The sequence below is a fragment of the Danio rerio genome, chromosome 18 (genome assembly GCF_052040795.2).
Source record: "Danio rerio strain M-AB ecotype USA chromosome 18, GRCz13ab, whole genome shotgun sequence".
In the NCBI taxonomy this organism is placed as follows: Eukaryota; Metazoa; Chordata; class Actinopteri; order Cypriniformes; family Danionidae; genus Danio; species Danio rerio.
This window is the reverse complement of record NC_141038.1, coordinates 53,799,883-53,817,914: the sequence shown is the minus strand read 5'-3', so window position 1 is coordinate 53,817,914 and position 18,032 is coordinate 53,799,883. Positions and strand designations below refer to the sequence as shown.

At 36.9% G+C, this 18,032-nt stretch overlaps 1 protein-coding gene and 1 long non-coding RNA gene across 7 annotated transcripts in view; one reads left to right on the top strand and one right to left on the bottom strand.

Moving 5' to 3' along the window:
- LOC147832965 (uncharacterized) overlaps positions 1-16,337 on the top strand; it is an 87,542-nt gene extending 71,205 nt beyond the window's left edge. For all 3 annotated transcript variants that reach the window (XR_015515464.1, XR_015515462.1, XR_015515463.1), the window contains one exon: positions 15,605-16,337. This is a non-coding gene — a long non-coding RNA (uncharacterized LOC147832965). The remainder of the gene's footprint in view (positions 1-15,604) is intronic.
- The window catches only part of insyn1 (inhibitory synaptic factor 1), an 80,763-nt gene continuing 75,909 nt past the window's right edge, over positions 13,179-18,032 (bottom strand). For 2 of the 4 annotated variants that reach the window (XM_087291301.1, XM_087291302.1), the window contains 2 exons: positions 15,614-15,957; positions 13,179-13,687 (listed from right to left, as the gene is read on the bottom strand). In XM_087291301.1, coding sequence (XP_087147427.1) covers positions 13,312-13,687; positions 15,614-15,957 — 720 coding nt within the window. In that variant the 3' untranslated portion in view covers positions 13,179-13,311. Of the gene's footprint in view, positions 14,072-14,304; positions 14,541-14,633; positions 15,958-18,032 lie in introns of all 4 variants that reach the window. The other 2 variants (XR_015945107.1, NM_001079949.2) reach the window with 2 other exon arrangements.

Here is an 18,032-nt window from a genome sequence, read left to right as displayed (position 1 = left end):
TGCATGCAGAATTGTTGCAAACAATTTATTTGTGTTGAATTCAAACAAACATATTAAGTTTAATAATGTTCAACTTAATTTGTTTCTTTAAATTCAACACAAATAAATTGTTTACAATCACTTAACGTAAAAAAAAAATCAGTAAATCCAGGGAATCATCTCTGAATAATTTATTTCAGTGTAGTTTATTTTTATATTTATTATTAGATTTGCACTGCACAGCACTGCTACGTTTAACTGCACGTGCACTTTGTCCACACATGCATATGTTCTGATTCTGTGTTTGTGAGAATAAGCTGTGGTGTGTAATATAGAGAGATGTGTGTGCAAGCTCTCGCTCTGCAGCGTCTGCATTGCTCTGTCAATTGAATAAAACAGTCTTTCCTCTCCATTAAGAGCGGACAGATTTGTGGAGCTGTGGACTTTTTTAAAGGACTGCTAGTAGAGTCCCGCACTAAAGTTCATTTTTAGCTCTCCACTTCTTCACCGTGACAGGATCTTGGCTTGAGCTTTTATGAATAGAAGTCAAGCTCTTTTAGAAGCGGACGATAAACCCAGATCGCAAACACGGCCTCAGAAAAGCAGCTCACACTTTAGTTTAAGGCACAATTCATGCTATTAATAAACCAATAACTAAGACTATTAGCTGCTGAAATCTGTTATTAATTGCTAGTAAGGTGGAGTTAGGTTTGGGTAGGATTAGAGATGTAGAATAAGATCATACATTAAAGCTGCTATAAAACATGTCGCAATAATAGGCAGGCAATAAGCCAGTAGTTAATAGCATCAATTGTGATTTAAAGGACACCTATTATGCAAAACTCACTCTTATGAGGGGTGTGTGTGTCAGCAGTGTGTGAATACCTCCAGCCTCCAATAGTAAACATGCATTATTTGTGTTTATTATAATCAGACTTGATGAATGAAATACTTTGATTGACATTCTCTCTTTGTACGTGTCATCAGAGGGGGAAAGCCCCGCCCATTATTCTTCATCTCATTAGCATCTCCAGCAGCCCTGAGTGAGAAGCAGCCGTCTGTCCATTCGCCATTAGAGTGTTTGAGCTGCTGAAGATGATGTCAGCATAGACTAAGAGGATTATAGATGTGGAGTTTTAGATGAACAGAGACAGGAGCCACATAGACTGACAGAAGCATGAAGATAATAAAAAAATATTAAATTAAATAAAAAATTTAATAAAATACTAATTATAATATATATATATATATATATATATATATATATATATATATATATATATATATATATATATATATATATATATAATTTTATTTATTTATTTTTTATTTTATTTATTTATTAAGTAATTTTTTTATTATTTTTATATTTTTATTTATTTGTATATAATAACAAATAAATAAAAATATAAAAATAATTAATTGAATAATATAAAAAAATTAATTAATTAAATCATTAGTAATTTAATTATTAATTAAAAATTTTTTATTTTAAATAAATGTTAAAAATATAATTAAAAAAATGTAATTTACAAACTAAATTAAATATAAAACGAAATACCAAATAAATTAAAATAAAATAAATCGATGAAGCACAAATGAACAGCGACAGGAGTCACCATAGACTGACAGAAGCATGAAGCACACATGCACACCTGACCAGCACTCACAACACACACACACACACACACTGCTGTTTCACATCTGTCACTATTATCAAACTTTTTCAGGCGAGGGCCCCTTTGTGTACGATGATATGTACGTCGCGGCCCCCAGTTTATGAACCGCCGCTCTAGACGCATCACAGACATATTCAACATCATAAATAAAGGGGCAGAATAGCTCTCCTGTAAGTTGTTATTCCTATAGTAGGCTTAATTAGGGTGTATTCTTCTCAGTATGATTTGAGGTATATCTCAGTGTTAATGAAGAGCGCTGGACGCTGCGCGGGCTTCATTATGGTCTGGAAGTCTGCGCTGGGCTGACCGCCGGCTTTGTTTAATCAGTGAAATCCTCCCACATGTTTCTCGAGCCGAATTTTCAGCACCACAGGAGCAAATGATTTCAGAGGCGATCTACATTACACTGCAGTTAATTACCGGAGCTCTCAGTCTACAGCACATCTGCACTACAGCAGCTTCTGCCCACACATATGGGTGTCAATGTGCGTAACAATACATTAGAAAAGGGTGCCGTGCATATAATACTGTAGTTTGGCTTTTAGATCATCTTAGGTGTTCACATGCTGTGATTTTCATGTAATACATTTACACTGGTAAACTCCTATAAAATTAGCGCTTGATTCTGATTGGCTGATGCTCATTCTAAGGTGTTTGGTTATTATCAGATTAACGCACAGCTAAAGTAGAGGTGGACGGCTGCTTTTCACTCAGGGCTGCTGTTTATGCTAATGAGATGGAGATTCGTGGGCGGGGCTTTCCGCCTCTGATGACACGTACAAAGGGAGAATGTCAATCACAGTGATTCAATCATCAAGTTCGATTATAACAAACACTATTAATTTGCGCATAATAGGTGCTCCATAAGCTATGAAGCTTGAACAATGTTTTCATTTTATATTGAATTATGAGCCGTACAAGCATTTCCTGTCAACAAGCGAACAACTGTACTTACTCAGTGTAAGATCTGCAGTGAGGTCAGTGTGAACAGAAACGGTTGTTGTTGTTGTGGGAAAGCCCTCATGCTTGACGTGTGTTTGAGCGTTTCTCTGACAGCGCAGAGGAAAACAGCAGCTTATTATTCTGCTTTAGTGTGTTTTGGATGTTGTCTTGTTGTCAGCTCCTCAGTGGCGATCACAGCTGAGGGTCAACACAACACACATAATACTGCATATTAATGAGGAAACACACACACACACACACACACACAAACTAAAGTATTCATTTTAAAATAAATAAATATTTAATAATATTAATATATTATGTTATAAAATATTAATTAGTGCTGGGCAAAGAATAACTGCATCCAAAATAAAAGTTTATAGATTATAGTCAAGGTGGTCTGCTTTGGTCATCGGGCCACAAAAAGACACACACATGAGATTTATTGAGATTTACATGCTCAAGACTTCCATTGTAACACCTTGTTCGTTTGGGGCAAAAGTGTTCACTCTTTATAACTGATTTTAAGATGCATTAATAAATGACAAGATAAAATATATGATTAAATTAAATTGAAAGAATTCAGAGTCACTACACTGTATATCTGTTGCTCTCACATATTAATCTGGATCACTGCGTATAAAAGGAAAGACTTGTTACTGACCTTTCACCCCAGTCTCTGTCCTTGCTGATTTACACCGTTTCATTAAAACACTGTTTATAACCTATTTTAAGATGCATTAATAAAATATGCTTACATTAAATGAGTCTACAGTATATATATATATATATATATATATATATATATATATATATATATATATATATATATATATATATATATATATATATATAAATAAAATAAATCACTTATTAGAAATGAATTATTAAAACTAATCTCCATATGTATGAAAATAAAACAGTTTTGTTATTTAGATATTTAAATGAATATATAATTTGTATCTCATACATATTTTATATCTGAATATGAATAATAATTTTCTCAAATATATGCATGTATTTATATAAATATAATCAACATGCTGAGTCAATTATGTCAAAAACCTTTATTTTGGATGCGATTTATCATGACTAATTATTGCCCAGCACTAATTAACATTAATAAATATTGAATAGTTTATAATAATTAACAGTTTAGTCACTTAATCAGTCAACTAACGTCAACTAAAAATACAAATAATGTTTAATATAGCATTAATTATTATTTTTTAAACCTAAAAATGTGTTTGATTCTTCAACATCTAAATATATACACATAAAATAAGTATTTAATAATTTAAATTAAATAAATAAGTAAATTTAATTAATAATACATTTATGAAAATTATTCATCCTAATCCTTTTAACAAAGTGTCACCAGGAAAAACTGTCTAATTTTTCTCATGTAATAATGCTTAAAATCATATCTAACTTAAGTATTCATTTGTTTGTTGTTTTGAATTGTACATTTGTTAATGAAATGTTTTTGCCATGAAAATAAAATTAAATGATCATCATCATCTTCACAATAAACTAACATCAACCAAAAGAAACACTTTTTATGCATGTGTGTGTAAATGCTGTGTCTTCTCTTCATGTACGTCTAGATCCTGAGCCTGAAGGTGACTTTTAACTGAAATATTTGTCGTGTGTTATAACTTCATCATGAGCATCAGAATATTGCCGGTTTTATTGAGCTGGAGAATCGATGTGTTTTAATGAGATGAGTTAATGATCCTGCGCTCATTCTGCAGCTCACAGGATACAGTGTTATTGACTTATTCAATATTTGATGAAAATCCCTCCACTTTGATGGATACTTTAATAATGATTGAATATGATGCTACGATAACATCTTAACCTCTTAGGGACTAAATAAATGAATGAACTATTGTGTTTAGAAATGTGTCGAAAAAAATCTTGTTTCTGTTAAACAGAAATTGCGGGAAATTTAACAGGAGGGCAGATAATTCTAACTTCCACTGTCTATATCTTAATTTTAATCGATTTCAATTTTATTTGAACAAACAATCCAAATAAATAGCCCAAACAACGATGTAACTTGCGGCTGAAATATTATAGTACGATGCATTGTTTGGAAAAAGAGCTATGTAGTGACGAGTGTTTCCTAAAACCGAAGTTTCTCTGTCGCTGATGCAGTGCTTGAACCATGTTAGTTATAACGTAAAAAGCCCATAATGATGCTCTGAATGGGGTGGAGTAACAACTTCTTTGGAGAAGAACCCCATTATTTATTTGTGCAAATTACACACACACACACACATGCATTAAAATAAAAATCCAATATTAGTTTGGCAAAAACATGCACTCGTTTTCCATATTAATTGAAATATATGTAAACAGCTCATATAAGGGTCTGTGTTTCCTTAACTAATAATATATAAATCATATAAATAAATACATAAATAAATAAATAAATAAATAAATAATCAATAAGGCGATTTATTAAGAAATGAAATTAATATTTATTATTTATTAGGAAATTTAAAAAAATACTACTTTAATAATAATATTAATAATAATGATTGTTATTATTATTATTATTATTATTAAGTAGGATACTGTTTATTTGTTTATTTATTTTTTGAAAAGTCTACTTTTACAATTTGACATGTAAGTTACTGCAAAAAATGTTCTACTCAGCAGGTCCATGTCATATACAGTACAGATACTTAATAAATATCACACTAAAATTAAAGCATTAACGTGTGCTATGTTTTTTGTTTTCCCAAGCTTTTGGAGATGTAACATAAATTCCACTTTTAAATAATAGATCACCTATAGCTTTCACCATGAGGCTGTGTTCAAAATGACATCCATGTTTTCAAAGTGCACTGCGAAGGGAGCACTGTAGTAAACATTAAGATTGCTAAAACTGACCTGTAAATATAGTTTGAAAGCAAATTACACACAAGAGTGACGACTTTAATGCTTATTTATTTTTAATCACTCCAAGTTTAAATGTGAGAATGTTCTCAATGAATAGGGCATAGGGGGGAAAAGTGGGAATAGAACACAGCCAATGTTTCTAACTACAGCTCTAGAGGTGTAGTTTTAAGTTTGCGATGCAGTTTGCGAATGTTCGTTGGAGCGATGGATTTGGGAAACGGCAAATCAACAAACTATGTTTGTGATGACGGAACTTGCGACCTTAGTTGGCTAATGATGGTTTTGGGAAACGCACCCCAGTTTGTTGAATCATTGATTTTTACTTCTTTATTTTAATCTACTAAATAACCAAAGTTGTTTAGTTACAGTAATCCCCCCTGCCTATATACTGTCAGATTCAGAATGCATGTGCGTATATTGCGTTTATTCCTCTGACGCTCCCAGAAATACACATTTGACACAAGAACGGTGGGGAAAAGTGCCTGTGGTGTGCAGCGCAGGTATACAGTGATGCAGAAGCCTGCTCCAGTTTTAAAAAGCTCCTCCAGACTGAAGGCTTATTAGTTTCCCTCTCCAATAGGCCTGAATCAGCAAATCCACTTCATTATCCTCTCTAATTGGCTAAATAATCCTCCTCACTCCCACTCAGACGCTGTGTGTGTGTGTCGGTGGGCAGATCTAGTCAGTTCACACACACAATAATTGATCCCTGATAAGCGATGCACACCATCATATTTCACGTCAGCAGATCATGTATGCATTTATTTGACAGTTTTCAATGCGTTCCTATGGAGGTTGAGCACACAGAGCAACATACGGCTGCTAGCTCTCTGCTACTGAAGCAAAGCAGGGTCCGGTCAGTACCTGGATGGGAGAGCACATGGGAAAGCTCATCTTTCGGATGAGAAGTTAAACCGAGGTCCCAACTCTGTGGTCGTTAAAAATCTGTCTTTCGAAAAGAGTGAGGGTTTCACCCCGGCATCCTGGCCAAATCTGTCCATCATGGCCTCCTAACCATCCCCATATCATAACCGGCTTCATCACTCTATCTCCTCTCCAGTGTGGCCAGTGTAGTTGATCAGTTCCCCTATAGTGCATGTGTTTGGACTGTGGGGGAAACCGGAGCACCCGGAGGAAACCCACACCAACACGGGGAGAACATGCAAACTCCACACAGAAACACCAACTGACCCATCCAGGACTCAAACCAGCGACCTTCTTGCTGTGAGGCGATTGTGCTAACCACTGTGCCACCGTGACGCCCTTAAAAAAAGCTTAGTAAATCCACTGAATCTTCTTCTTTCTCTTCAGTGTAGTGCCGCTGAGTACCGAGAGCGGTGGTTTGTGTTTTACTGCTTGTTCTGTGTTCTGCTAGTTTATGCTAATGCTAACGTCTGATGACCTGTTGCTCTTCAATCTCGCTGGAGGAGACGCTGATCCTGCGATTCTTATTCAAAGCATCCTTCAGCACTAAGCCTCGGCAACACACACACACACACACACACACACACACAAATCTGAGCAGACATGTGGGGATGGGTTTGCTAGACGTGAGCTTTACTAAAGGTGCACATTAATGCATTATAATCATGATCAGAAGAGTGAAGGTTATCAGTTACTATGACCTTATTAATTATTATTATACATTTTCCTTAAGCTTAGTTCCTTTATTAATCAGGGGCCGCCACAGCGGAATGAACCACCAACTATTTCAGCATATTTTTTACACAGCAGATGCCCTTCTAGCTGCAACCCTGTACTGGCCCTACTGAAAAATCCAGCTTAAACCAGCCTCGGCTGGTTGGCTGGTTTTAGCTGGTCGACCAGGCTGGTTTTAAAGGGGTTTTGGCCATTTCCAGGCTGGTCTTAGCTGGTCAGGCTGGGTTCCAGCTCGCATCTCAGCCTGCCTGTTGGATATTTCACACTGGATGAAAGATCATCATCTTCAGCTGAACCTCACGAAAACAGAAATGCTTGAAGTTTCTGCCAATCCGACTCTACATCATAACTTTTCAATCCAGATGGATGGGGCAACCATTACTGCATCCAAAATGTTGAAAAGCCTTGGAGTAACGATTGATGACCAACTAAACTTCTCTGACCACATCTCTAGAACTGCTCGATCGTGCAGATTCGCGCTCTATAACATCAGAAAGATCCGACCCTTCTTATCTGAACATGCAGCTCAACTCCTTGTTGAAGCTCTTGTTCTCTCCAGACTGGACTATTGCAACTCTCTACTAGCCGGGCTTCCAGCTAACTCTATCAAGCCTCTTCAACTGCTCCAGAACGCAGCAGCACGAGTGGTCTTCAATGAAGCTAAACGAGCACATGTCACTCCACTGCTCATCCGTTTGCACTGGCTGCCAGTTGCTGCTCGCATCAAATTCAAAGCTCTGATGTTTGCCTACAAAGCGACTTCTGGCTTTGCTCCTTCTTATCTGCTCTCACTTCTGCAGATGTATGTGTCCTCCAGAAACTTGCGTTCTGTGAATGAACGTCGCCTCGTGGTTCCATCCCAAAGAGGGAAGAAATCACTTTCCCGAACTCTCGCGTTCAATCTGCCCAGTTGGTGGAATGAACTCCCTAACTGCATCAGAACAGCAGAGTCACTCGCTGTCTTCAAGAAACCACTAAAAACTCAACTATTTAGTCTCCACTTCACTTACTAATCTGCAATTGCCTCTCTGACTCCTTCACTAACTACAAAAAAAAAAAAAAGATTACTAATGTTTTGCTTCTTACACTTTCTTTACACACCTGAAACTTGCCTACAGCACTTCTTCATTGTTGCTCTTATAGTTGTGTAAATTGCTTCCTTGTCCTCATTTGTAAGCCGCTTTGGATAAAAGCCTCTGCTAAATGTAAATGTAAATACTTTTGTCAGTCCGGTTAGGCTTGTCTTAGCCAAGCTGTCGATGTTTAGATGTCTCTTAGCCTTTAAAACACACAAAATGCTTTCCATAGTGAGTCATTTGGGATGCAACTAGTGTATAATGATGTAGAAATGCTGACTGATCAAGTGTGTGTGTGTTCTGCATGCTGGTTTACATTCATTACTGAAATAGCAGGTGATTGTTTGGCGTTCCGCTAGAAACTTTCCTCTAGACGTTTATATATTTAAGCGTTTCATTATTTATTTACCCCTGTAGCTCATTGTTTAGGTGACACAGAACGGCATGTGATAATAATAGCCTGTAATGCGCTCTCTGTGTGCTGTGGTCAGTCAGTATGCATGATTTGGAGCTGATCTACTGATAATGGTGTTGTGGACAGTCTCTCAGTGTTCAGGATCTATGGGCTGACCGTCCCGCAGGACGTCCAGCCCAGTAAATGATTACGCTGAGGGGGTAATTAACAACAATCTGTCTTCAAACGCTCATTTTGCTGGACCGCTTCGCCCTTCATTTGCCTTTCCAGTTTCTCCAATGTATAATTCGGCTTTTCTCCGCAATCCTCCGACTCAAGGGTGTAGAATTAGCATGACGGCCAATACTTTAATCTCACCTCCAAAATAAAAGAATTCTCTGTCAGCTCTCATTAATGTAGAGTTGAAGTCTGAGTTATTCGCCCTCCTGTATATTTCATCCCCAATTTCTGTTTAACAGAAAGACTTTATTCTGAACATTATAACTCAGTTCTGATGACTGATTTTGGCGATGTGGTTGCGCAGTGCGTAGCACGTTGACCTCACAGCAAGTAGGTCGCTGGTTCGAGTCTCGGCTGGGTCAGTTGGTGTTTCTGTGTGGAGTTTGCATGTTCTCCTCGTGTTGGTGTGGGTTTCCTCTGGGTGCTCTGGTTTCCCCAACAAGTCCAAACACATGCGCTATAGGGGAACTGGGCAACCCAAGCTTATTCTGGAAACGTAACCCCGCGGATGTTTCTGGAGACCGCGATTTATGTGGCCGGAGGTACGTGTTGCCGCTTTTTGTTTTTTTCGAGTGAACGCTATGGGGCGGTGTGACGCCGCTCCTCCTCTTCGCGCTCGCCGGCTCACCTCAGTTTGGAGGGCTTTCCCGCCGAAACCAGTTTGTCTGCTTAGCTTGCAGTGTTACGTCGGCGTAGCGGAGACCCGGAGGAGGAGGAGCATAAAATAAACAAGAATAAAGAGTAAAAAATAAAGAATAAAGAGAATAAAGAGGAGAATAAAATAAACAAGAAAAAATATTATAGGAAATACTGTGAGCAATTCCTTGCTCTGTTAAACATTTGGGAAATATTTAGTGAGATTCACAACTGTAGATGTACAGAAATGGTTAAATCACAGTTCTTCTTTTATTATTTCAGGCTTGTAAAATATTGATTTGTCATCCTCTCCCGTTCACTGCGCTCTCATAGTTTTCCAGCTATGACGACTTCAACGCTGAGAACCCCAGAAATGTGAAAAGGCTCCATATGAAAGCAAACCTGGGCTCTTGCTCTTGCTCACACAGCGCTGGATTGTGAGTAAATGTTGAATATACGGCAGGTTTTTGTTGAAGACCCCGGCGGCGGATCGATCCGCTGTGCTATTGGCAACATCCCTTTGAATAAAACACAGCCCTTATTGAGTTCCCCATCCCCAGCGCGCACCAGAATAGGAGACATAACCTTTCACATGGAGGCCAGATTCAGTCTTCAGACGCTCCCGCCGAGAGCACAGACGCGTGTAAATGTCAGAGACGCTTCAAAAATACACCCGCTTCATCCCAACAAACCAAAGGTACGGGTGCAAAGCTCAAATGTGACCCTGGAGCACAAAACCAGTGGTATGATGCATGGCTTTAGTCAGTGGTGGAAGATAAGAAGTGAATTACAATGACTCAAAATTAACTATTAATGCTGCCGTCAATTTTTAGTTGAATCAAATGAACTTTACTAGAAACATACTTAAATTATTAAAATTAGTTAAAGGGGCGACACGGTGACTCAGTGGTTAGCACTGTTGCTGTTGCTGTTCGCTACAGGGGAATTGATGAACTAAATTAGTCATAAGTGTGTGTGTGTGTGTGTGTGTTTGTGAATGAGTGTGTATGGATGTTTTCCAGTACTGGGTTGCGGCTGAAACAGGATCCGCTGCATAAAACATATGCTGGAATAGTTGTCAGTTCATTCCGCTGTGGTGACCCCTGATATAAAGACTAAGCCGAAGAAAAATGTATGAATGAATGTAAATATAATGACTGGTTTTGGGATCCAGGGTCTCATATCTGTTTTGAAAGTCTCTTCTGCTCACAGCGGCTGCACTTATTTACTCAAAACATACTGTGTAAAATTGTGAAATATTTGTATAATTTAAAATAGATGTTTTCTCTTTGATTATATAGTAAATATTTATTTATAGCTGCATTTTCAGCATCACTACTCCAGTCTGTAGTTACACTGTCAGAAATAAAGGTACGTGAGCTGTCACTGGGGTGGTGCCTTTTCAAAAGGTGGACGTTTGTACCTAAAGGGTTCATATTAGTACCTCAAAAGTGTATATTAGTACCGAAAAATTTTAAGAGGAACAGTTTTTCGATACCAATATATACCATTGAGGTATTAATATGAACCTTTTAGGTACAAATTTGTACCTTTTGAAAAGGCACCACCGCAGTGAGAGCTCGCGTACCTTTATTTCTGACAGTGTGCGTGACCCTTCAGAATTCAGTATAATATGATGATCAAGAAACATTACTGATCATTAGACGTGTTGGGCTGCATCATATTTTTGTGGAAACACTGATTAGTTTAAATTTGTTTGTGGATTTTAGTTTAGTTTTCAGGATCATGATGAATGGAACAGCAGTTGTCTGAAGCAGACATGTGTTATGACATTATAAACGTCTTTAATGTGTCTTTTGATCAATTTAGTGCATCCTTGAAGACAGAGTTTGACCTCAAATGTTTGATTGCTTGTATATCAGGGTTGCAGCAAATCAGCTTTGTGTCACAGGAATAAATATATTCAGAGAGAAAACACTTTAAATGGTCAATAATATTGCACTGTATTGCAGTTTTACTAAACTTCTGATCAAAAGTCTTGTTGCCTATCCAAGTTTTAGGAACAGCAAATAATAAGTTCACTTCTAGTTGATCATTTGGTATCAGAAGTGTCTCTATGTCAGGTGAAGGCCTCTAGATTTTGCTGATTTGAGCTCAATAAATCTGATCATGTCTTGATGTTGTCTGATTTGATGAGGACAGTGCGCTCTGACTCTGCTCAGACTAAAGTCTCATCACTGAACCTTCAATAATGTCCAGTATAGAATATAAAGTCCTGCTGCAGTGGAGACAGAATGAATATTGTGTCTGACTCCATCATGAGCTTGGAGGACTGCATCCATACATCTCTGACATGACTCACATCACTGATTAATAAAGTCATCTGGAATGAAGAAGAAAGCCTTCAGCAGGATCTCAGAGTTCATCAAGAGTCTTTGTGTTCATCTTCAACACCTCCTCCTTCATCCGCTCAATAATGTTCATATCTGGTGACTGGGCTGGCCAATCCTTGACCCTCTCTGCTTTCAGGAGTTTTGATGTGGAGGCTGAAGTATGAGCAGGAGCGCTATCCTGCTGGAGAATTGTCCCTCTCCTGTGGTTTGTAATGTAATGGGCAAAACAGATGTCTTGATACCTCAGGCTGTTGATGTTGATCATCCACTCTGCAGATCTCTCCATACTGAATGAACACCAAACCATGATTTCACCTTCACCAAACTTGACTGATTTCTGTGAGAATCTTGCGTCCATGCTGGTTCCAGTAGGTCTTCTGCAGTATTGGTGATGCAGATCAACAGATGATTCAGCAGAGAAATCCACCTTCTCACACTTTCACACATGAAGTCGAGTTATTATTTGCTGCTCTTACAACTGAGATCCACCACAAGACTTTTTTTCATGTAGTCTATATGGTAGATTCACTGATTTCATTATGCTCACACTCTATAACAACGTTTCATTAGTTATTTAGGTTAATATATTTACTAACATGAATACCATCTTAATAATCACAGTTCAACGTTTACTAATGCATCATTAACATATGCATAATGCACCGAGTATTATAATCCGAGTTAACAAACAACTTTATTTTCATTTAAAAATGCTATAATAATTACATGTTCCATGTTAGTAAATACATGAACTAATATAGCCTTACTGTAAAGTGTCTCTCTCTCTCTCTCTCTCTCTCTCTCTCTCTCTCTCTCTCTCTCTCTCTATATATATATATATATATATATATATATATATATATAAGCCCTATACATGGGTAGCACTTTAGTATGTCACAATGCATGGTATTAACTACTGGCTCAAAATCACGTTTATTCTACATCCTACCCAATACCTGAACCCGACGACTAAATACTAACAAACAGCTAATTCGTAGTGTATTATGCTAGTAGTGTTAGTTAATGATTAGTTAATACTGTGAATTGTGACCTAAACTAAAGTGTTACCTACTGAATATACATCTCTTAATACCCTGCATTAGCACCAGTGTATTTCCCATGAGTATTTCAGCCAGTGAGAGTATAGTAAATCAGCATTGCAGCTTATTATTGTGTGAATTGCAACTCTTGTCATTCTGTATAACCACATTAAAGAGCTTAAGATGTATAAATCCCTGAAAAGCCAAACCCATTTTGAAGAAGGTGAATATTTCATGTGCAACCGAGCCATAAATGACTGTACCAAGTCTTGAAATTTGCCCATATATAATTTATTTATTAATTCATGTATTGTTTTTTTGACTCTATTATCTATGTATTTAATATTAAATAGTATATAGTTCTGGGTAAGCGTTCTGGGGTGGTATATGTGGCCTGTTCTCTCAGAGGTCCTTGTTTCTGTGTTTTGCGGGGACGTATGGCAGGAGCGTCTGCGTGCTCTTGTCTGAAACCGTCTGTGTGCTGCTGTTGCGCAGGAGTTTTTTCCGGCAGCCCGGGTTGAGAGCATCTTTTCTGGGTATCGTGTGGGATCCGCCGGCCGGTGGTTCCCGGCAGTTGTAGAGTTCGGGCAACGGCGGGACGGGCGATCCGGCAAGAGGACTGCGCTCGCTGTCGGTGTCCAGTTTATCCTCCTCTTCGTCTCGGCCGTCTTCATCTTCATCCTCGTCTTCATCGTCGTCGCAGCACAGCGCGTGGTACAGGATTTTGTCGCTGAAGCGAACGCGCTCTCGAGTTCCGGCCGTGCGGGAGGTTTTCTGGCTGTGTGAGGACAGAGATTGATTATTTTAGTGAATGAAGACTAAAACTGTTAGTCAAAACAAGTTAGTCATTATAGTAAAGTAAAACCTGGTTATTTTAGTAAATGAGAACAAAAATGTAGCAATAGTTTCAATCTGAGACTAAAACTATTGGCCAAAACATGGTTATTATTGTAAACTTTTTTCTCATTTACTAAAATAATCTTGTTTTGACCACTAGTTTTAGGCTTAGTTTTTCGCTAACTGAAATATCATTGTTTCAATCTGAGACTATTGGTTAAAAGAAGATTATTTTTGTAAACCTGACCAAAACATGGTTAATTTAGTAAACTAAAACAACAACTGTTGGTCAAAACATGATTATTTTAGTAAATTAAGACCAAAACTGTTGGTCAAAACATGATTATTTTAGCAAACTAAGACCAAAACATGATTATTTTAGTACATTAAGACCAAAACTTGTGGTCAAAACATGATTATTTTAGCAAACTAAGACCAAAACATGGTTAATTTGGTAAATTAAGACCAAAACTTGTGGTCAAAACATGATTATTTTAGCAAACTAAGACCAAAACATGGTTAATTTGGTAAACTAAAACAACAACTGTTGGTCAAAACATGATTATTTTAGTAAATTAAGACCAAAACTGTTGGTCAAAACATGATTATTTTAGCAAACTAAGACCAAAACATGATTATTTTAGTAAATTAAGACCAAAATTTGTGGTCAAAACATGATTATTTTAGCAAACTAAGACCAAAACATGATTGTTTTAGTAAATTAAGACCAAAACTGTTGGTCAAAACATGATTATTTTAGCAAACTAAGACCAAATCATGGTTATTTTAGTTAACTTAGATCTTATTTACTAAAATAATCTTGTTTTGACCAATATATTTAATATAAGACTAAAACTGTTGGTCAAAACATGGTTAATTTAGCAAACTAAGACCAAAACTTTTGGTCAAAACATGATTATTTTAGCAAACTAAGACCAAAACATGATTATTTTAGTAAATTAAGACCAAAACTGTCGGTCAAAACATGATTATTTTAGCAAACTAAGACCAAAACATGGTTATTTTAGTAAATTAAGACCAAAATTTGTGGTCAAAACATGATTATTTTAGCAAACTAAGACCAAAACATGATTGTTTTAGTAAATTAAGACCAAAACTGTTGGTCAAAACATGATTATTTTAGCAAACTAAGACCAAAACATGATTATTTTAGTTAACTTAGTTCTTATTTACTAAAATAATCTTGTTTTGACCAGTATATTTAATGTAAGACTAAAACTGTTGGTCAAAACATGGTTAATTTAGTAAATGAAGACAAAGTATTGGTCAAAACAAAGTTATTTTTGTAAACAAATACATTAAAACTGTTAGTCAAAACAAGGTTATTATAGAAAATGAAAACTATTGTTCAGAAAAGGCTATTACTGAGAACCAAAACTAGTTTGTCAGCGCCAATAGCCTAGTGGTTTGTGCATTGATATATACTGAGGTCACTGAGGTGCTCACGGAGTCCCGAGTTCAATTCCCAGCTCAAAGTCCTTTACTGATCATTCCCCTTTCTGTCTGCTCCACATGCTTTCCTGTCCCAGACTATTGGTCAAAATGAGCTTATTTGAGTAAAGAGAACTAAAATATTTTGGAAAAACATACAATCATTTTCAGTGGCTGAAATTTTGGTGTACCCTAGTTACAATTCAGGTAACACTTGGAGAGAGTGGATTTTTACATGACACACACCATGAAAACCATTGAGATTTTATGCATGCTCATGAAAACGTCATTAAGAGAGGATAATATTTGTATTTTCATCTCTGTTTACATTTAATATATGTTAATAAATAGACCCAATGATGGGCTGAAAGAAACAAAACTAAACTTGGATTTGTTTTGGGTGAAGTTTCCCCACCTCTGGCTGTGTGTGGAGCTGGAGGCCTCCTCACTGGACGAGTCGGGTGTGATGATCAGGGGTCCGTTGGGGACGGGCAGCCCGCCGTTCATCTGCGAGTACACGCTGGCGGTGGTGGGCGGAGGTTTGGTGTCGTCCCGTGCTGATCTCCGGCTCGATGACTCCAGAAAGCTGCAGAAGTCCCAGCTGTCAGAGAGCGAGTCCTGGCCCAGAAAGTCCAATCTGAAGGCCTCGCACAGGCCGCGCTCGCTGCTGGACGTGCTGCTCGCTGTCGCCACCGTCCAATCGTCCGCATCCAGATCCAGCTCCAGGTCTGATGTGAGTTTGTCGATCTGACCCACCACCTGGAGGACGCAGAAGGAGAGAATGATGGTGAATAATGGGCTTCACATATTCGTCACATTGATGGTGAGTCGACCTGTTCAAAAAAACTGAGACGATTCAAGGATCTTCATTTATTTTATTAATGAATAAGGCAAGCTTATATGAAGTTTTAAACATGTCCAACAAGTTTCAGGTGAAAACCAAGTAATCTGAGGGAGTTTTAAAAAGTTTCAGACACTGAAACAGGCCAAAAGCAGCAAAAAACTAAGTGATGAACACTGCTTAAAACAAAGATCATCAGTTTTTCTGTTTTAATATCTAGGCAAGTCATTAAACAACAGGGATTTGTTCTGTAGACAATCAATCAATCAATCAATAAACCAATATGTGTTAAGTCTGACCTGAGTTTATCGGTCTGACCCACCACCTGGAGGACACCGAGCCACTTAATGATCATAAATAACAAAAATAATGAGTTTGTGTACGCTCAATTGATGCTCAGTCTCAGGCACCGCGGTCGACCTGTTCAAAAATCTGCAATACCTTAAGGATCTTCATTGATTTGATCAAAATAAACAATCTGAAACCGGGCTGACTTGAAGGTATTCCCAAAGACACATTATATTATATAAACGCTAAGCTACCAAATATACAAACTTTTCTCTCAAGCATTGTGAAGTGTGCCTTTATTGTCAGATAAAGGCACAGCTAAAGTAGTTCCGGCAGGTTTAGAGTGCATTACAGCTCTATATCACTCCACTGAGTTATATCACAGCTAAAACAGTCAAACATCACATCAAAACACAACAGAAGGCTTCGGAGGAGACGCGGAAGAAACTAGTGCTGCACACAGGAGCAGTTTGAGGAGGACACACACCTGTCTGTAATACAACATCTCAACAGTTTACAAGCTGTACTGGAGACCAGAGGACAAGCACAGAAATGACCTCAGGTGTGTGTTATTTGTATAATAATTCAATGGCCTATCCTCAAGTATTACTTGTATATATATATGAAAAATGGATGAACAGTACATTCTACTGTAATCTCAATACATAAAACAATATACAATCACTCGCCAGATCCCTTTGTTTAATGGCTCATTAATGCAAACATCTAATCACAGCATACCTACAATATACAATATATTCTGATAAATGGAAGCTAAAATGTAAAGTGACAAACAAAAATAATAACAAGACAAAAAGAGTTGCTTTGTAACTACTCAAGAGATTTCAGCTGCTGACTGGGCTTTCCATGCCTTTCTACGCCTCTCTTTCTTCATGTGTTCTTAGACTTTTTTTTTTTTTGGTCATTTTTTTACACAAAACTAAAGCAATTAATTTTGTTTTCTGAAAAATGTATTTAAAATGTGTTGCTAGGTCTCTCCAAAGCCCAATATTAACACACTGAAATGCTATGTGTTATCATCTATTCTAAATATCATATATTTACATCTTAGATGCCATCTTTAATCTTACATTTATATTTATTTGAATGATCTAATTTTTCCATATATTAAACTATTACATTATTATTATTATTATTAAATACAGGCTAAAATATATTGACACCTAAATGTTCAGTGTGGTGCCAAATCTCTATCTTGTCTATCTCTATCCATTTATGCAAACATGTAATCAGCAAATCAGTGTCCCTACAGGAAAAAAATACACCTAAAAAATGATACCAAATGCATTATATTCTGAGAAATGTCAACTAAAATGTAAAGTGGCAAACAATAATAATAATAAAAAAAAGTTTTAGCCGTTGTCTGGGCTTTCCATGCTTTTCTACACCCCCCTTTCTTCATGTGTTCGATCTTTTGTTTTTTCTTTTGACATTGCATAACACAAAACTAAATTAATTAATTTTGTTTTCCACAAAATGTATTTGAAATGTGTTGATATGTCTGTCCAAAGCCCATTATTAGCACACTGAAATGCTGTGTGTTATCATCTATTCTAAATATAATCTATTTACATCTTAGATGCCAAATTAAACCTTACATTTATATTTATTTGAAAGATCTTATTTGTCCATAGATCAAAATATTAAATTATTATACAAAATATAAATTGACAAACAAACAACA